Source organism: Coregonus lavaretus (assembly GCF_964263955.1).
Source record: "Coregonus lavaretus genome assembly, chromosome: 14".
Taxonomy (NCBI): Eukaryota; Metazoa; Chordata; class Actinopteri; order Salmoniformes; family Salmonidae; genus Coregonus; species Coregonus lavaretus.
Window position 1 is genome coordinate 41,423,911 of NC_140001.1, and position 16,380 is coordinate 41,440,290.

Genomic DNA, 16,380 nt, shown 5'->3' on the forward strand with positions numbered 1-16,380 from the left:
ATTGTTCTAGACGTCTCTATTGTGTGTCCAGGTCTGCAGAATGCATCTCTGCTGGAGAGAGAGATGGAGGTGATTTGTACCAGCCCTGCAGCCCTGAGAGGCCAGCCTGTGTGGAACGTATCTGAGTGTGTGAAACCTAACCCACAGCCACAGGAGGATACTCACATACGGCCCCCAGCCATGTCCATCACGGTCTCCACACTCATAGCAGTGATAGGTAGGTTCTGGAGCAATGCTGTACAGTGTACACTACAAAGACATCAAATAGAACACAATAGTATTGCCTATACATATCTATGGTACAGTACAGTATGTTAAGACTGTGGTTTTAGTCAATCTCATAACGAATAATGTACACTATTACGCTATCAGGCAAAGAATGTATCGTGGTCCATTCTGCATATAACACAACAGAATAAAGTGTGAACATAATCCTCACTAACTCTAGCTTGTCTTGTCTTCCAGTGGTGCTGTGTATCCTGATCTGTGTGGTCTGTGCCCTGGCTGTAGTCTGGAGGAGGAAACGTGAGACCAAACAGGTGAAGCCCAGTCTGGAGACAAAAGAGGAGGAGGCCGCAAAGCAGCCAGACAGTTCAACCACCACCCTCCACAAACAGGTGGATTCTGCAATGTCTAAATGGGATCCAGAGCTTGCTACGAGGACTTACAGATCTGGAGTCAGAGCCAAGTCTGCTGATGCGGTCCTCTCCACATCCCAGTTCTGTAGAGCAGAGAGAGAACTAAACAGGGTGGTGCTGGAGACTGAGAGAGAACTACACAGGATGGGGAGTGCGAGAGAGAGCCCGTTAGAAGATATGAGGAACTCAGAGGAAGAGAACAGCAAAGAGCCAGGAGGTAATGAGTCCCAGGGGGTAGATAGAAACCTGACAGGAAAAGATGATCTTACCAGTGAAGTGAGTCAGGAAAATGAGAGAGATGCTGATGGAACTGTGAATCTGCAAGATGGCGGCCAAAACATAATCTGTGTATCCCAGGATTCGGAGACCATACCGTACCTGACCATCGGTGCTGACCCGGCCAAACCAAAACCTGAATGCCACAAAGGTCTAAGTCCACAGAAAGTCATGACAAGGATTTCCACGTGGCCCCCCACCTCAGCTCAGTGGCAGATCCACTTTGCCATACAGAGAGAGGGGCTCTGTGTCTTCCCTGAGCATGACCCTGGCCAAGAGGTCGAAGGAGAAACAGAGAACCAATCACCTGACCCTGGTGAAACAGAGAACCAATCACCTGACCAAGAGGTCGAACAGATCCAATCACCCAACCCTGGTGAAACAGAGAACCAATCACCTGACCCTGAGCAAGAGTTTAAAGATGACACAGATAATCTTTCAGCTGATGTTTCTGTCAGTGTTCTGGAATCTTCCCCTTCAACCACTGCTCTGGAGTCTTCACCCCCAGAAGGGGACATGGGTGAGGACAATGCTGAGGAGAACTGCAGCACGCCACCAGACTTTGTGACATCCTCTCCAGAGTATGATCCAGTCTCACTGGATGATGCTGAACCAGAACCTCTCATTGAGGCAAGTGAGACCCTGTCAGACCTGGTCGACACTACCCTGTCCCTGTCTCGTAATGTCCTGACCCAGACTGAGACCAAACAGGGTCAAGAAAATCCTGAAGAATTGGATAACAAACCTGCACACGTTATAAACAGGGCTATAGAGAGTGAAGGTAAATCAAACAGAAAGGGGGCGCCAAAGAGAGCACAGAGAGCGGGCAGGAGCAGAGAGAGTACAGAGTGTAGTGGAGCTCCCCCTAGTGGTGTCTCCCCCAGTGATGACAACCTTCTACTGGATAATGAATACACCTATATTGACCTGCTGCACGAGGTGGTTCAGAACCAGGGCCGATGGACCAGAGAGAGGTGGAAACAGACTCACCTCAACAAAGCAGCAAGCAAGAGAAGCAAGCACCAGGGACAGGGACATTAAACTACAGACTGTGGCTTTTATAATGATTTTATAGTTCAATGTAGTCTTTTTATATGATCTGGTGTTGTCTTATGTTTTTACTTGTCCTATCTATTGGTGTATGAAATAGTCTGTAGTGTGTTGTGTAGTGTTTTGAAAAGTGCTATACATATAAAATGTATTATCATTATTAGCTAATGTGTTTTTCCCCTTTCCTGTGGTGACAAAGGGTGAGCAACCCCACCATTAGAAGTGTTTGATTATTCCCACTGTTTTGTAATATATAAAAGCAATGCTATTTATTTTAGTGTTTCTGAGTGATCATTTCTCTCTGTAATTAAACAAACGACAGGAGTGTTTTTCCATTTCAGTGTTTCCGGCTGCATGCAGCATTTATTGTTTCATATTTTACATCATGGTAGAGAAGTACACAGACTTCATAATAAGAAATAGTACAAAATGGATCAAACCTTTTTGACAATTAACTAAAAACATAAAACAAGGGAGGTAAACAGAGGATTTTATTGTCTGGAGGACATACATGGTCCCATATAAAGATATCAAATGATATAGTGGTCCTCTGTAGCTCAGCTGGTAGAGCACGGCGCTTGTAACGCCAAGGTAGTGGGTTCGATCCCCGGGACCACACGTACACAAAAAAATGTATGCACGCATGACTGTAAGTCGCTTTGGATAAAAGCGTCTGCTAAATGGCATATTATTTTTTTATTATTTTATATCATCAGTAACATTTTCTATTTGTGATACTTCACACAGGTCACCTATCTAACTGTAAGGAAAACATATCTGGTTTGGCAAGCTTTATCTCAAAACATGCTTTTTGTTTTTGCATGCCCCTTTTTATATTACAGTATGAATTTCAATAGATTTTTTTATTTTGTATTTTTTTTACTGTACTTCTCCAATAAGAGAATTCCCTTGGGGTTCCGTTCACATACAACAATGATGGGGGTAAGACACAGGAAGTGATGTCACTGGAAGATGTCAATGGTGATCAACTTCTCTCTTCTTTAGCCCTCCAGATCTGTAAACTGCCCTTCTGGGGGCCTGTCTAGCATGGAACATATTCGATCTACACATACATACAGTACTTCAATGGGAATGGGGACACTTTGCAGTACATTACATCCCAAAACACAAGGAATACTAAAGTCTGATTTATTGTATAGTTAAAGTTCCGGGTTAAAGGGTCATGCTATAACGCTCTATTAACGACCACAGAGCTTAGTGCAAAAGTATTTCAAGTCCTATTTGTTTTCATTTCTCTAATAACAACCAAAAGAACATTGAACCAAACAATGAGGATAAAAAGTGTTCGAGTATTTACAATGATATAACCACACATATTAGTCCAAGCAAACAGTATCAGAAATAAAATACAAAACAGATAAATCTCTTAAATAATGATTAAAATATATAAAGCACACACAATACTACATTTACTGTACAAGTGAAAGGACATATTGGAAGCCAGCTTGCAACACTGCACTCCAAGCCCAGGTACTGGCCATATCAACAGACTTCAAGTAATAGTTCACTCCAACTCATCTTAACATCAGATCACTTTTGACATCTGAAAACATAACAAATGTTCATTTTGGAGTGAACTATCACTTTAACTATGCCTGTCTCTTATTGTGCAAAATAAGTACTCATAACAAGTGTTCATAACATAGGGTTGCCACTGTAAACAGCTGTGAAGGATCGTTCTACTGTAATGTACTGTAATTAATAAATCCTGTCAGAAATGTGGAATGATTGAGCATTGGCTTTCGTAGAACATTGACTGATACATAAAGAAGAAAAACAAACTGTACGGCACAAATATAATGATGTAGGGGCATGGTGGAATTTATGAAGGTTCATCAATCCATTAACTATCCTATACTTTTTAATAACAAATAGCATGATATTCAACATGTTTGTTTAAATACAGAAGGAGCAGTAAAAAAAAAAAGAATTGCTTATAAAAGTCTTCCCACTGGCCACACACTGGTTGAATCAACGCTGTGATCACGTCGTTTCAACGAAATGACGTTGAATCAACGTGGAATAAATGTTGAATTGACGTCTGGGCCCAGTGGGTTGTGCTCATAGGGAAAATAATAAGTGCTCATGTACTTTCATGATTGATGTGTATGAATACTGCCAGGAATTCTTGTTAAGCAATAACCATTTCTGTACAAAACTGTACATGACTTGATTTTGCAACTGATATTCACAGTCTACACACACACACACGCCAAGTATGTTTGGTATAGCTCGCAGGCGTGTCATTTGGGCAGAGTTTGCCCTTTTGGCACCTTTCTATTGGTGCTAAAGTGCAAGTAAGCTCCACCCACCTAGTGTGCTGACGAGCTAAATCAAACAAACCTCTAAATAGTCAGAGGATCACATGACCTCTGACATCATCTCTCTCTCCTCTCCTTTGGTTGGTTACCAGTATGTTTCCATCGACTGGTGCATTGTTCATGTTTTATCTTTTGCAGAGGGCCATGTCTGAGTCTGTGTGTCTGATGCTCTCTAAGGGGTTAGGTTAGGTAATGACGAGGCACTCTTCATGCATCCTCCCATAGCAGCTCAGTGACACGTGTCTCTCTGTAAGTCTGACACAGGGTGGAGTGGGATTGGAAGGTAAGGGTGGGCAAGTGGGGATCTGGGGGTCTTCCCCTTGTATGGCACATCATAGAATGTATCGTGCAAGGTCGGTGAGACAAGGGGGCGAGAGGTCGAGGGGTGGTGAGGCGAGGGTGCCAGGGGGGCGAGGGGATTTCAGAGGTGGGTCTCATCCCTGGTCTCTGTGCCAAAGTCCTGCCTCATTCGGCCGCCGCCGCTGCTCTGACCCTGGGCCGCGTCCTCGGGCACGTCGGGCCCCGCCAGCGGGTCGGACCGGATGATGTACCTAGAGAGAGATTGTTGTGGAAAATCAAAGTTCTTACAGAGTTTCTGTTGCATCAAGATATTACTTTATTAGAGTTTCAACAAAGCCGATGCCGGTCTGCAGAGTGGCACCTCCTCTTCCTCTCTCTCTCCATCTTATATAGTGCCCTCCACACACCCTAGCTTTAAAATCCCTCCTTCTTCAGTTTCCCGCTCTTTTATTGCTCCACCCACTCCCTTTGTCTATGGTGGCGGCTAAATTCGACTTTCATTCAGTTCAGAATCACATAGTAGTACAATCAATCACTCCCCTGTCTTGCAAAAACACTCATGTTTAGTTTAAACTCTGTTCAACCCCGGCTCTCCTGGGCTTGACCTGAAGACCGATTGTTGGACATGACAGGTCCCTAAATCCTTGAAACATACACAAACCCCCAAACACACAGTGAAATGATCCAATTAAGTTCCTGGCCCAATAACAAAGAACTCTAACGCTATGTTCGTGATTAACCCAGTTTTATCTCATAGTCCACTAAAAAATCTCCATCAAGATGAGGGCAAAACCAACTCTCTTGGGTCACATCCAGATATTTATAGAACGCATTACTAGAGAACTGTACTGTCCCATACCTAGGCTAGTGTACAGTCGACACAGCTTGGTACAGTATAATACCGATAGTGTAAAGAGGAAAGGCTGAAAAGAGAAGAGACACCTCTCTTGCTGGTACTTACACAATGTCATTGAGCTCCAGCATGGTGTCTGGAGGGGGGTTGATGAGAACGTAGGACAGAGTGTTCTGGTGGTCGTTCATCTCATCTGGAACAGAACAGAGGCAGAGACAGGTCTTAACAGCTGCTCTGGCTGTACCAGTCCCCTCACATTCACCAATTACACATAACATTAGACAACTAATGGTCCGCTTAGAAAATTGAAGTATAGGATTCCCTGATCTTCAGTAAAGGGCTGACTGACATAATAAATCATATGCATATACAGTAAGGGCTGTTTTAAGGGCCGTTCTGGCTGGATAAGGCTTACTTATATATAGTAAGCCTATAGGTCCTGTTTGATATAAGTCCTGTGTTCATTTTCTTCATGTCTATTCAAATACAGTATAATCAATGGTGTGTAACTGAATATGCCTTGACATGGCATCCTTTGATGTCCTGTGCTTGTCTTGGAGTAGGATCAAGTTGCTCTGGGACACTGATCTAAGGTCAGTTTCCCCCTGATCTTAGACCTTTGCCTAAGGGGGCAACGTCTATCCAGAGTGAGTGTCTGTGAGTGAGAAGTGCTGTGTGTGTTTTTCCTGTTCGCATGTAAGAGTGAGAAACTGTGTACCTGGGACAAAATGAGGCTCAAACTTGGGGGTTGGGGGGTAAGGTGCATCTGCTTCTCCAAACCCACCTGTGTTTGCCCCTTATAATGCCAGGCGGGGTGGGTAGGAGAGAGAGAAGGTCTAACCGTTACTGACAGGGCATGGCTGGTACAGGGTAGGCCCATGCTGCCACAAGGCAAGCGCATCCCTCCATGCGCGGTATAAGAAAGACATGCAGACACTGTCCGCATCGATTCACCTTCTGCGCATTCCACACGTCGGCCTGGTCACTCACGGCGACACGTCACCATGGTTGCCATGCCAATGACACTCAGCCTCCATTTAAAAATGTTGACACACCCACAAACACAACTAGAACATGCTCTGGCATCCGGCAGGGCAGGCTCAACCAAACAAAGTGAGGCTCAACCAATATAAGAGTGAAGCAAAATACATTTGGAGTGTGGGATTAGAAGGGGTCAAAACATAGCGTCAATCTAGGATAGTCTTTCAGAGGGACTAAAATGTGATGAATATTTTGAAACCATATTGTATTTAGGTTAATAAAAGGCTATATGGGTATTTTTGTTAGCAACCACTGTTATATTCTACAACATTCCCAGTGTAGCTTTGGTTTGTTGATAGCAATGAACTGTTGACCTTCCGAACAACACAGTCATAATGCTTTCTGCTCCACTCTTTTCCATCCCACCACCCTGTAGTGTATCCACACTCTCCTGCCCTGCAGTAACTTGGTAGTCTGTCTGGCCGTCTCTCCCCTTCCATCATCAGTCAATAAGACCTAGTTCACACAGGTTGTACAACTGATATACAACGCATTTGAAACAACATTTAATCAACCGTTGTGTACATCAGTTGTACAATTTGAACTAGGTCTACGTCTCCCACTTCAGTCCACACAATGCAGAGGACAGAGAGAAAGAAAGACTGATTGTCTGCCACCCACCACTGCCATCATCATTATCACACAGAGTCATGCAGTAGTGCTCTATGATTATGATTCTCCATCTAACCTGTTCTGGTCTCCTCTCTTAACAGATGCTCTGAAATTCCCTGCAACTCTAAGACAGTCAACACTGTTAACTCACAGGCTACTGTCATACTTTCATCCAATAACACAACATTCTGACTGTCTATACTAATATATAGTAGCCTAACTATTCAAAACGAGGTACTAAACTACTAGCATGACATCGATCCATCCACTATGTACAGTGGGGAGAACAAGTATTTGATACACTGCCGATTTTGCAGGTTTTCCTACTTACAAAGCATGTAGAGGTCTGTAATTTTTATCATAGGTACACTTCAACAGTGAGAGACGGAATCTAAAACAAAAATCCAGAAAAACACATTGTATGATTTTTAAGTAATTAATTTGCATTTTATTGCATGACATAAGTATTTGATACATCAGAAAAGCAGAACTTAATATTTGGTACAGAAACCTTTGTTTGCAATTACAGAGATCATACGTTTCCTGTAGGTCTTGACCAGGTTTGCACACACTGCATCAGGGATTTTGGCCCACTCCTCCATACAGACCTTCTCCAGATCCTTCAGGTTTCGGGGCTGTCGCTGGGCAATACGGACTTTCAGCTCCCTCCAAAGATGTTCTATTGGGTTCAGGTCTGGAGACTGGCTAGGCCACTCCAGGACCTTGAGATGCTTCTTACGGAGCCACTCCTTAGTTGCCCTGGCTGTGTGTTTCGGGTCATGTCATGCTGGAAGACCCAGCCACAACCCATCTCCAAAGCTCTTACTAAGGGAAGGAGGTTGTTGGTCAAGATCTCACGATACATGGCCCCATCCATCCTCCCCTCAATACCGTGCAGTCATCCTGTCCCCTTTGCAGAAAAGCATCCCCAAAGAATGATGTTTCCACCTCCATGCTTCACAGTTGGGATGGTGTTCTTGGGGTTGTACGCATCCTTCTTCTTCCTCCAAACACGGCGAGTGGAGTTTAGACCAAAAAGCTCTATTTTTATCTCATCAGACCACATGACCTTCTCCCAATCCTCCTCTGGATCATCCAGATGGTCATTGGCAAACTTCAGACGGGCCTGGACATGCACTGGCTTGAGCAGGGGGACCTTGCGTGCGCTGCAGGATTTTAATCCATGACGGCGTAGTATGTTACTAATGGTTTTCTTTGAGACTGTGGTCCCAGCTCTCTTCAGGTCATTGACCAGGTCCTGCCGTGTAGTTCTGGGCTGATCCCTCACCTTCCTCATGATCATTGATGCCCCACGAGGTGAGATCTTGCATGGAGCCCCAGACCGAGGGTGATCTAACTGTAAGACGCTCTGGATAAGAGCGTCTGCTAAATGACAAAAATGTAATGTAAATGTAATTTTTATTGATTTTTATTTCACCTTTATTTAACCAAGTAAGCCAGTTGAGAACAGGTTCTCATTTACAACTGCGACCTGGCCAAGATAAAGCAAAGTAGTGCAATAAAAACAACACAGAGTTACATATGGGGTAAAGAAAAAAAAAAAACATAAAGTCAGAAATACAACAGAAAATATATATACAGTGTGTGCAAATGTAGCAAGTTATGGAGGTAAGGCAATAAATAGGCTATAGTGCAGAATAATTACAATAGTATTAACACTGGAATGCTAGATGTGCAAGAGATTATGTGCAAATAGAGATACTGGGGTGCAAAAGAGCAAATTAAATAACAATATAGGGATGAGGTAGTTGGGTGGGCTAATTTCAGATGGGCTGTGTACAGGTGCAGTGATCGGTAAGGTGCTCTGACAACTGATGCTTAAAGTTATTGGGGGAGATAAGAGTCTCCAGCTTCAGAGATTTTTGCAATTCGTTCCAGTCATTGGCAGCAGAGAACTGGAAGGAATGGCGGCCAAAGGAGGTGTTGGCTTTGGGAATGACCAGTGAGATATACCTGCTGGAGCGCAGACTACGGGTGGGTGCTGCTATGGTGACCAATGAGCTAAGATAGGGCGGGGATTTGCCTAGCAGTGATTTATAGATGGCCTGGAGCCAGTGGGTTTGACGACGAACATGTAGTGAGGACCAGCCAACAAGAGCGTACAGGTCACAGTGGTGGGTAGTGTATGGGGCTTTGGAGACAAAACGGATGGCACTGTGATAGACTACATCCAATTTGCTGAGTAGAGTGTTGGAGGCTATTTTGTAAATGACATCGCCGAAGTCAAGGATCGGTAGGATAGTCAGTTTTACGAGGGCATGTTTGGCAGCATGAGTGAAGGAGGCTTTGTTGCGAAATAGGAAGCCGATTCTAGATTTAACTTTGGATTGGAGATTCTTTATGTGAGTCTGGAAGTTGAGTTTACAGTCTAACCAGACACCTAGATATTTGTAGTTGTCCACATACTCTAGGTCAGACCCGTCGAGAGTGGTGATTCTAGTCGGGTGGGCGGGTGCTAGCAGCGTTCGATTGAAAAGCATGCATTTAGTTTTACTAGTGTTTAAGAGCAGTTGAAGGCTACTGAAGGATTGTTGTATGGCATTGAAGCTCGTTTGGAGGTTTGTTAACACAGTGTCCAATGAAGGGCCAGATGTATACAAAATGGTGTCGTCTGCGTAGAGGTGGATCTGAGAGTCACCAGCAGCAAGAGCAACATCATTGATATACATGGAGAAAAGTGTCGGCCCAAGAATTGAACCCTGTGGCACCCCCATAGAGACTGCCATAGGTCCAGACAACAGGCCCTCCGATTTGACACACTGAACTCTATCTGAGAAGTAGTTGGTGAACCAGGCGAGGCAGTCATTTGAGAAACCAAGGCTATTTAGTCTGCCAATAAGAATGCGGTGGTTGACAGAGTCGAAAGCCTTGGCCAGGTCGATGAAGACGGCTGCACAGTACTGTCTATTATCAATCGCGGTTATAATATCGTTTAGGACCTTGAGCGTGGCTGAAGTGCACCCGTGACCAGCTCGGAAACCGGATTGCATAGCGGAGAAGGTACGGTGGTATTCGAAATGGTCGATGATCTGTTTGTTAACTTGGCTTTCGAATACTTTCGAAAGGCAGGGCAGGATGGATATAGGTCTGTAGCAGTTTGGATCTAGAGTGTCACCCCCTTTGAAGAGGGGGATGACCGCAGCAGCTTTCCAATCTCTGGGGATCTCAGACGTTATGAAAGAGAGGTTGAACAGACTAGTAATAGGGGTTGCGATAATTTCGGCGGCTAGTTTTAGGAAGAAAGGGTCCAGATTGTCTAGCCCAGCTGATTTGTAGGGGTCCAGATTTTGCAGCGCTTTCAAAACATCAGCTGTCTGAATTTGTGTGAAGGAGAAGCGGGGGGGGCATGGGCAAGTTGCAGCAGAGGGTGCAGAGTTGGTGGCCGGGTTAGTGGTAGCCAGATGGAAAGCATGGCCAGCTGTAGCAAAATGCTTGTTGAAATTCTCGATTATTGTAGATTTATCGGTGGTGATAGTGTTTCCTAGCCTCAGTGCAGTGGGCAGCTGGGAGGAAGTGCTCTTATTCTCCATGGACTTTACAGTGTCCCAAAACTTTTTGGAGTTAGTGCTACAGGATGCAAATTTCTGTTTGAAAAAGTTAGCATTTGCTTTCCTGACTGCTTTTGTATATTGGTTCCTAACTTCCCTGAAAAGTTGCATATCGCGGGGGCTATTTGATGCTAATGCTGTACGCCACAGGATGTTTTTGTGCTGGTCAAGGGCAGTCAAGTCTGAGGAGAACCAGGGGCTATATCGGTTCTTAGTTCTGTATTTTTTGAATGGGGCATGTTTATTTAAGATTGAGAGGAAATTACTTTTAAGGAACAACCAGGCATCCTCTACTGACGGAATGAGATCTATATCCATCCAGGATACCTGGGCCAGGTCAATTAGGAAGGCCTCCTCGCTAAAGTGTTTTAGGGAGCGTTTGACAGTGATGAGGGGTGGTCGTTTGACCGCGGACCCGTTACGGACGCAGGCAATAAGGCAGTGATCGCTGAGATCCTGGTTGAAGACAGCTGAGGTGTATTTAGAGGGTATATTAGTCAGGATGATATCTATGAGGGTACCCATGTTTAAGGATTTAGGGTTGTACCTGGTAGGTTCGTTGATAATTTGCGTGAGGTTGAGGGCATCTAGCTTGGATTGTAGGATGGCTGGGGTATTAAGCATATCCCAATTTAGGTCACCAAGCAGTACAAACTCAGAGGATAAATGGGGGGCAATCAATTCACATATGGTGTCCAGGGCACAGCTGGGGGCTGAGGGGGGTTGACCGTCATCTTGAACTTCTTCCATTTTCTAATAATTGCGCCAACAGTTGTTGCCTTCTCACCAAGCTGCTTGCCTATTGTCCTGTAGCCCTTTCCAGCCTTGTGCAGGTCTACAATTTTATCCCTGATGTCCTTACACAGCTCTCTGGTCTTGGCAATTGTGGAGAGGTTGGAGTCTGTTTGATTGAGTGTGTGGACAGGTGTCTTTTATACAGGTAACGAGTTCAAACAGGTGCAGTTAATACAGGTAATGAGTGGAGAACAGGAGGGCTTCTCAAAGAAAAACTAACAGGTCAGTGAGAGCCGGAATTCTTACTGGTTGGTAGGTGATCAAATACTTATGTCATGCAATAAAATGTACATTAATTACTTAAAAATCATACAATGTGATTTTCTGTATGTTTGTTTTAGATTCAGTCTCTCACAGTTGAAGTGTACCTATGATAAAAATGACAGACCTCTACATGCTTTGTAAGTAGGAAAACCTGCAAAATCGGCAGTGTATCAAATACTTGTTCTCCCCACTGTATTTTAATGAATATGGTACCTTCTTCAACCCATCTCCTCTTTTAAAAGGATGGTGGTATTTGCACCACTTGAGATGCCTTACAAAGTAGAATATTAGAAGCATATATAATTTCCCTAACAACATTCTTCTCTGTGCAATGAGCATAGTTTGCAGGAAAGTAGCACTACACTTGAACATTTAGAATGAAATTCAAATTTCACACCACTTGACACATTTAAGAGATGGGAGTGATGACAAAATGTGTTGAATTGCATACTGTATGTGAACACTACTGTATGTGGGATTACCTTGTAAATATCCTAGATTTACTCGGTTCATGACATCGCTCGCAGTAAGATTAGCAACATCCTCTACAAGCCAGAGGGGAAAGAAAGAAACGAAAAGAAGACAAGAGAAAGAAAAGATCAGGCAAGCAGCAAAAATGCAGTTTTCAAAAGGGGATGTAAAAATGACCTAATACGCAAAGAAATATGTTCCCAGGCTAAAAGCTATTACGTTTTTAGAATAATGTAATAAATATTAGATCATTTATAATGTAAATATCTACAGTATTTCTGGCTCAATCATCCGATTTAAAATTTCTGGCAGTATTACGTAATAAGCATTTTCCCTCGAACAGGGATTTTATGAATGAGTCATCATAATGTTTTGACATGAGGAATTGTATGGAGAATTATATAGGGAAATTCTTTTTTTTCTTTTGCAAAAGAAGGCGAAGGAAGCTGAGGAGCAAGGAAAATAGTGAAAAGAAGTGAGAGGGGAGGGGATGCAGGCAAAATGCAGCCTGAGATAAAATGCTTCATTATGCTTCAGTCATCCTTCCATGCATAGGCTACAAGTAACATGAAGGTTATGCACATTCATAAAGAGGTTGCGCACATTCATAAGAGGTTATGCAGGTTCATTATCATACTATGTAGAATAATGTGAATAATGGAGAATGACCATGGAATACTCCTCACTGTTTATGTTAGGCGTTGTGAGATGTTTATATGGTTATTGATGGTATGGTACTTCTTGTACACCCCTTTGAAATGGTGTTCAATGAAGCGGGGTGAATGGACGGCAGGATTGCATGGTGAAAACAACAGTCAGAAGCTACGTAATACATCTTTAAACAACTCAATAATATTACTATGATAGTATTTTCATCTGCTGAGATAAGTAATTCGTAATTGACACACAATTAGATTTAACATACAGCAAAATATATCCCAAACATCTCCAACAATAATGTCCGTCCTAAATTCTCCAACTAATCCCCCATCATTGTCATTCCATACAGCACCAATACCCAAACTATGACAGTTGACTAGGGTTGCAAAATTCCTGGAACTTTTAATAAATTCCCTGGTTTTCCAGAAATCGTGAAAATCAGGGAATTTATTGAAAGTTCCCGGAATTTTGCAACCCTACAGGTGACACATATAAGACCACCAAACTAAATATGACACAGCACCCTATAATGTCCCTCAGTATTACCAGGGTGTCCTGTAAATTTCCGCTCACCGTATCCGACAGTGGGCAGGCCTAGGTGCTTCATGCGGTTCTTGACCAGCTCAGACAGCTCCTGTCTCTCGGAGCGCCGGTACAGGTTGAGGCGCTGCTGGGAGATCCGCTCGGTGCGACTCGGTGGCTTGGTGTTCTTACGGCTCAGACGCCGCGCCCACTGGAGGCTCTTCTTCCTCAGCAACGGATGTTCTGATTGGTCGCTGGTGGTGGAGTTCCGGTGAGCTGTCTTCTCGCGGCGGTTGTCTCTCTGGTCGTCACCACCAGTGTCCTCTACGTTGATGGATACTTGAGACTAGGGGGAGGGTGAAGGGTTAATACCAAATCAACTATGAGTACAGTATGAGGATCCAATAGGACGTTTTGGTGACACTTTACATCAGTAATTGAAGCTCTAGATACGCATTTATAATGCTTTATGAATAAGCGCTTGACTGACAGCATTACTGAAGCGCCAAACGAAACAACGTATACTATCATTTTTGTTGTACTGCACATTTGAGCAGATAAAGACAGTTATGTAAAATGTCAAGACAAGGATGTCATCTTAACTGTGGGTAACTATCCTTTAACTAGGAAGGAGGATACTTGGACAGACCAACAAACAAAAGCACACAATGATGGATGAAATCAAACACTTGCACAGAGTAGCATTGGCAAAAGTAAATATCATTTACTTGACTAAGAATGTTTGTTTGTGAATGGTTGCACCCAATAGTTCAATGATGCATATAATGCATAATTACAATGATTAGCAGCACAATTATAGCACAAATACACTGAGTGTACTGTCCATGAGATAGACTGACCAGGTGAATCCAGGTGAAAGCTATGATCCTTTATTGATGTCACTTGTTAAATCCACTTCAATCAGTGTAGATGAAAGGGAGGAGACAGGTTAAAGAAGGATTTTTAAGCCTTGAGACGATTGAGACATGGATTGTGTATGTGTGCCACTCAGAAGGAGAACGGGCAACACAAAATATTTAAGAGCCTTTGAACAGGGTATGGTAGTAGGTACCAGGCACACCGGTTTGAGTGTGTCAAGAACGGCAATGCTGCTGCTTTTTTCACGCTTAACAGTTTCCCGTGTGTATCAAGAATGGCCCACCACCCAAAAGACATCCAGCCAACGGCAGGCCATTGGTCGAAAATGGGTAATTGATGAAAGAGGACAAAGGAGGCTGACACGAATTGTGCAGAGCAACAGACGGGCTACAGTTAGTCAACTGAGAGTCCAGTACAACATTGGTGTCCAAAGACCCATAAAATAATGCACAACTCATCATACCTTGACACGAATGGGTTATGGCAGCCGACAACCTTACAGAGTTCCACTTCTTTCAGCAGAAAACAAGAAACTGCGGTTGCAGTGGGCTAAGGAACGAAAACACTGGACAATGGAGAATTGGAAAAACATTGCCTGGTCTGATGAATCCCGGTTCCTGCTGTTTCACGCTGATGGGAGGACTAGGGTATGGAGAAAACCACATGAGTACATGCAGCCATCATGCCGCGTGTCAACATTGCAGGCTGGTGGTGCTGGTGGTGATGGTGTGGGGAGTGTTTTCATGGCACTAAATCATCCTCTTGATAAAAGTGGAGCAACGTTTGAATACCACAGGATATCTGAACATCATTGCCATTAAGGTGCATCCCTTCATGGCAACAGTATATCCATTGGCAAATTGATTTTTTCAGCAGGATAATGCCCCAAGACTAGAATTGTCCAGGAATGGTTCCACGAACATGACAGTGAATTCAGCTTACTACAGGGGCCTGCCCAGTCACCAGATCTCAATCCATATGAGCATCTGTGGGATAAGATGGAACAACCTATTTGGAGTAGAGATCCACTACCAGCTAACTTGGAGTCAACATGGGCCAGCATCCCTGTGGAACGCTTTCGACACCTTGTAGAGTCCATGCCCGACAAATTGAGGCTGTTCTGAAGGCAAAAGGAGGTGCAACTCAATAGGTGTTCCTAATGTTTTGTACACTCTGTAATCTATGGATTACTCAGAGGTGGCTTTGTTCAAATTATTAGTTTTAGAATGGATCCTTCTTTCTTTCCATCCTTCCTTGAGCTAATCACTGATAATTCTGTGATTTGACAAGCGAAAGCAAGGTTACTATCCCTATTGCTCTCACTTACCTCAACAAGGAAGAAATTAAGACAAAAAATAAATAGGGAAAGAACAAAGAAAGGAAGGAAGGAAAGAAGAAAGGAATGATGCATCTCTAGAGTATTTGAACAGGGGCTGTCTCTATCCTGTCTTACCTCAGAGGAGGAGAACATGTGTGACTCTGTACGGTAGATGCCTATAGGAATCTCTGCACTGGAAGAACACAGCTTTTGGAATAACCTGCCATACGTCCTGATCCACAGGTCCTCCTCTGTCACCTTCATCTGGGGAGAAGGAGGGAGCACATTTAGTTTACACATCACATGCATATACGACGCATGCACACCCGCACACATACACACACACACACACAAAAAGGAAGACCCAGTTGTGTGTTACCCAATTACGCCTCCCTCACAGATGAACTCAATGCCTTCTATGCTCGCTTCGAGGTCAACAACATCAAGCCATGCATGAGGGCTCCCGCTGTTCCAGATGACTGTGTGATCTTGCTCTCTGTGGCTGACATGAGTAAGACTTATAAACGGCTTAAAACTCGTAAGGCTGCGGGACCTGACGGAATACCACGGCACATCCTCAGAGCATGCACAGATCAGCTGGCAAGCATCTTCACCGACATTTTCAACCTTTACTTGACCTTGTCCCAGTCTGTAATTCCAACATGTTTCAAGCTGACCACCATTGTTCCTGTCCCCAAGAACTCTTAAGGTTCATAATGACTATCGCCCTGTAGCGCTCACATCGGTAATCATGAAGTACTTTGAAAGGCTGGTTATAGCACCCATCAAC

General features: G+C 43.8%; 1 protein-coding gene across 1 annotated transcript in view; it reads right to left on the reverse strand.

The window, feature by feature from the left end:
* Window positions 1–4,727: 4,727 nt before the first annotated feature.
* Window positions 4,728–16,380, reverse strand: part of kcnt1b (potassium sodium-activated channel subfamily T member 1b) — a gene marked incomplete at both ends in the record, with an annotated part of 102,383 nt that continues 90,730 nt past the window's right edge. Inside the window, 5 exons of the mRNA XM_084176353.1 lie at window positions 4,728–4,857; window positions 5,568–5,652; window positions 12,223–12,285; window positions 13,445–13,739; window positions 15,726–15,854. Of these exons, the coding sequence (XP_084032479.1) occupies window positions 4,728–4,857; window positions 5,568–5,652; window positions 12,223–12,285; window positions 13,445–13,739; window positions 15,726–15,854 (702 nt within the window). The remainder of the gene's footprint in view (window positions 4,858–5,567; window positions 5,653–12,222; window positions 12,286–13,444; window positions 13,740–15,725; window positions 15,855–16,380) is intronic.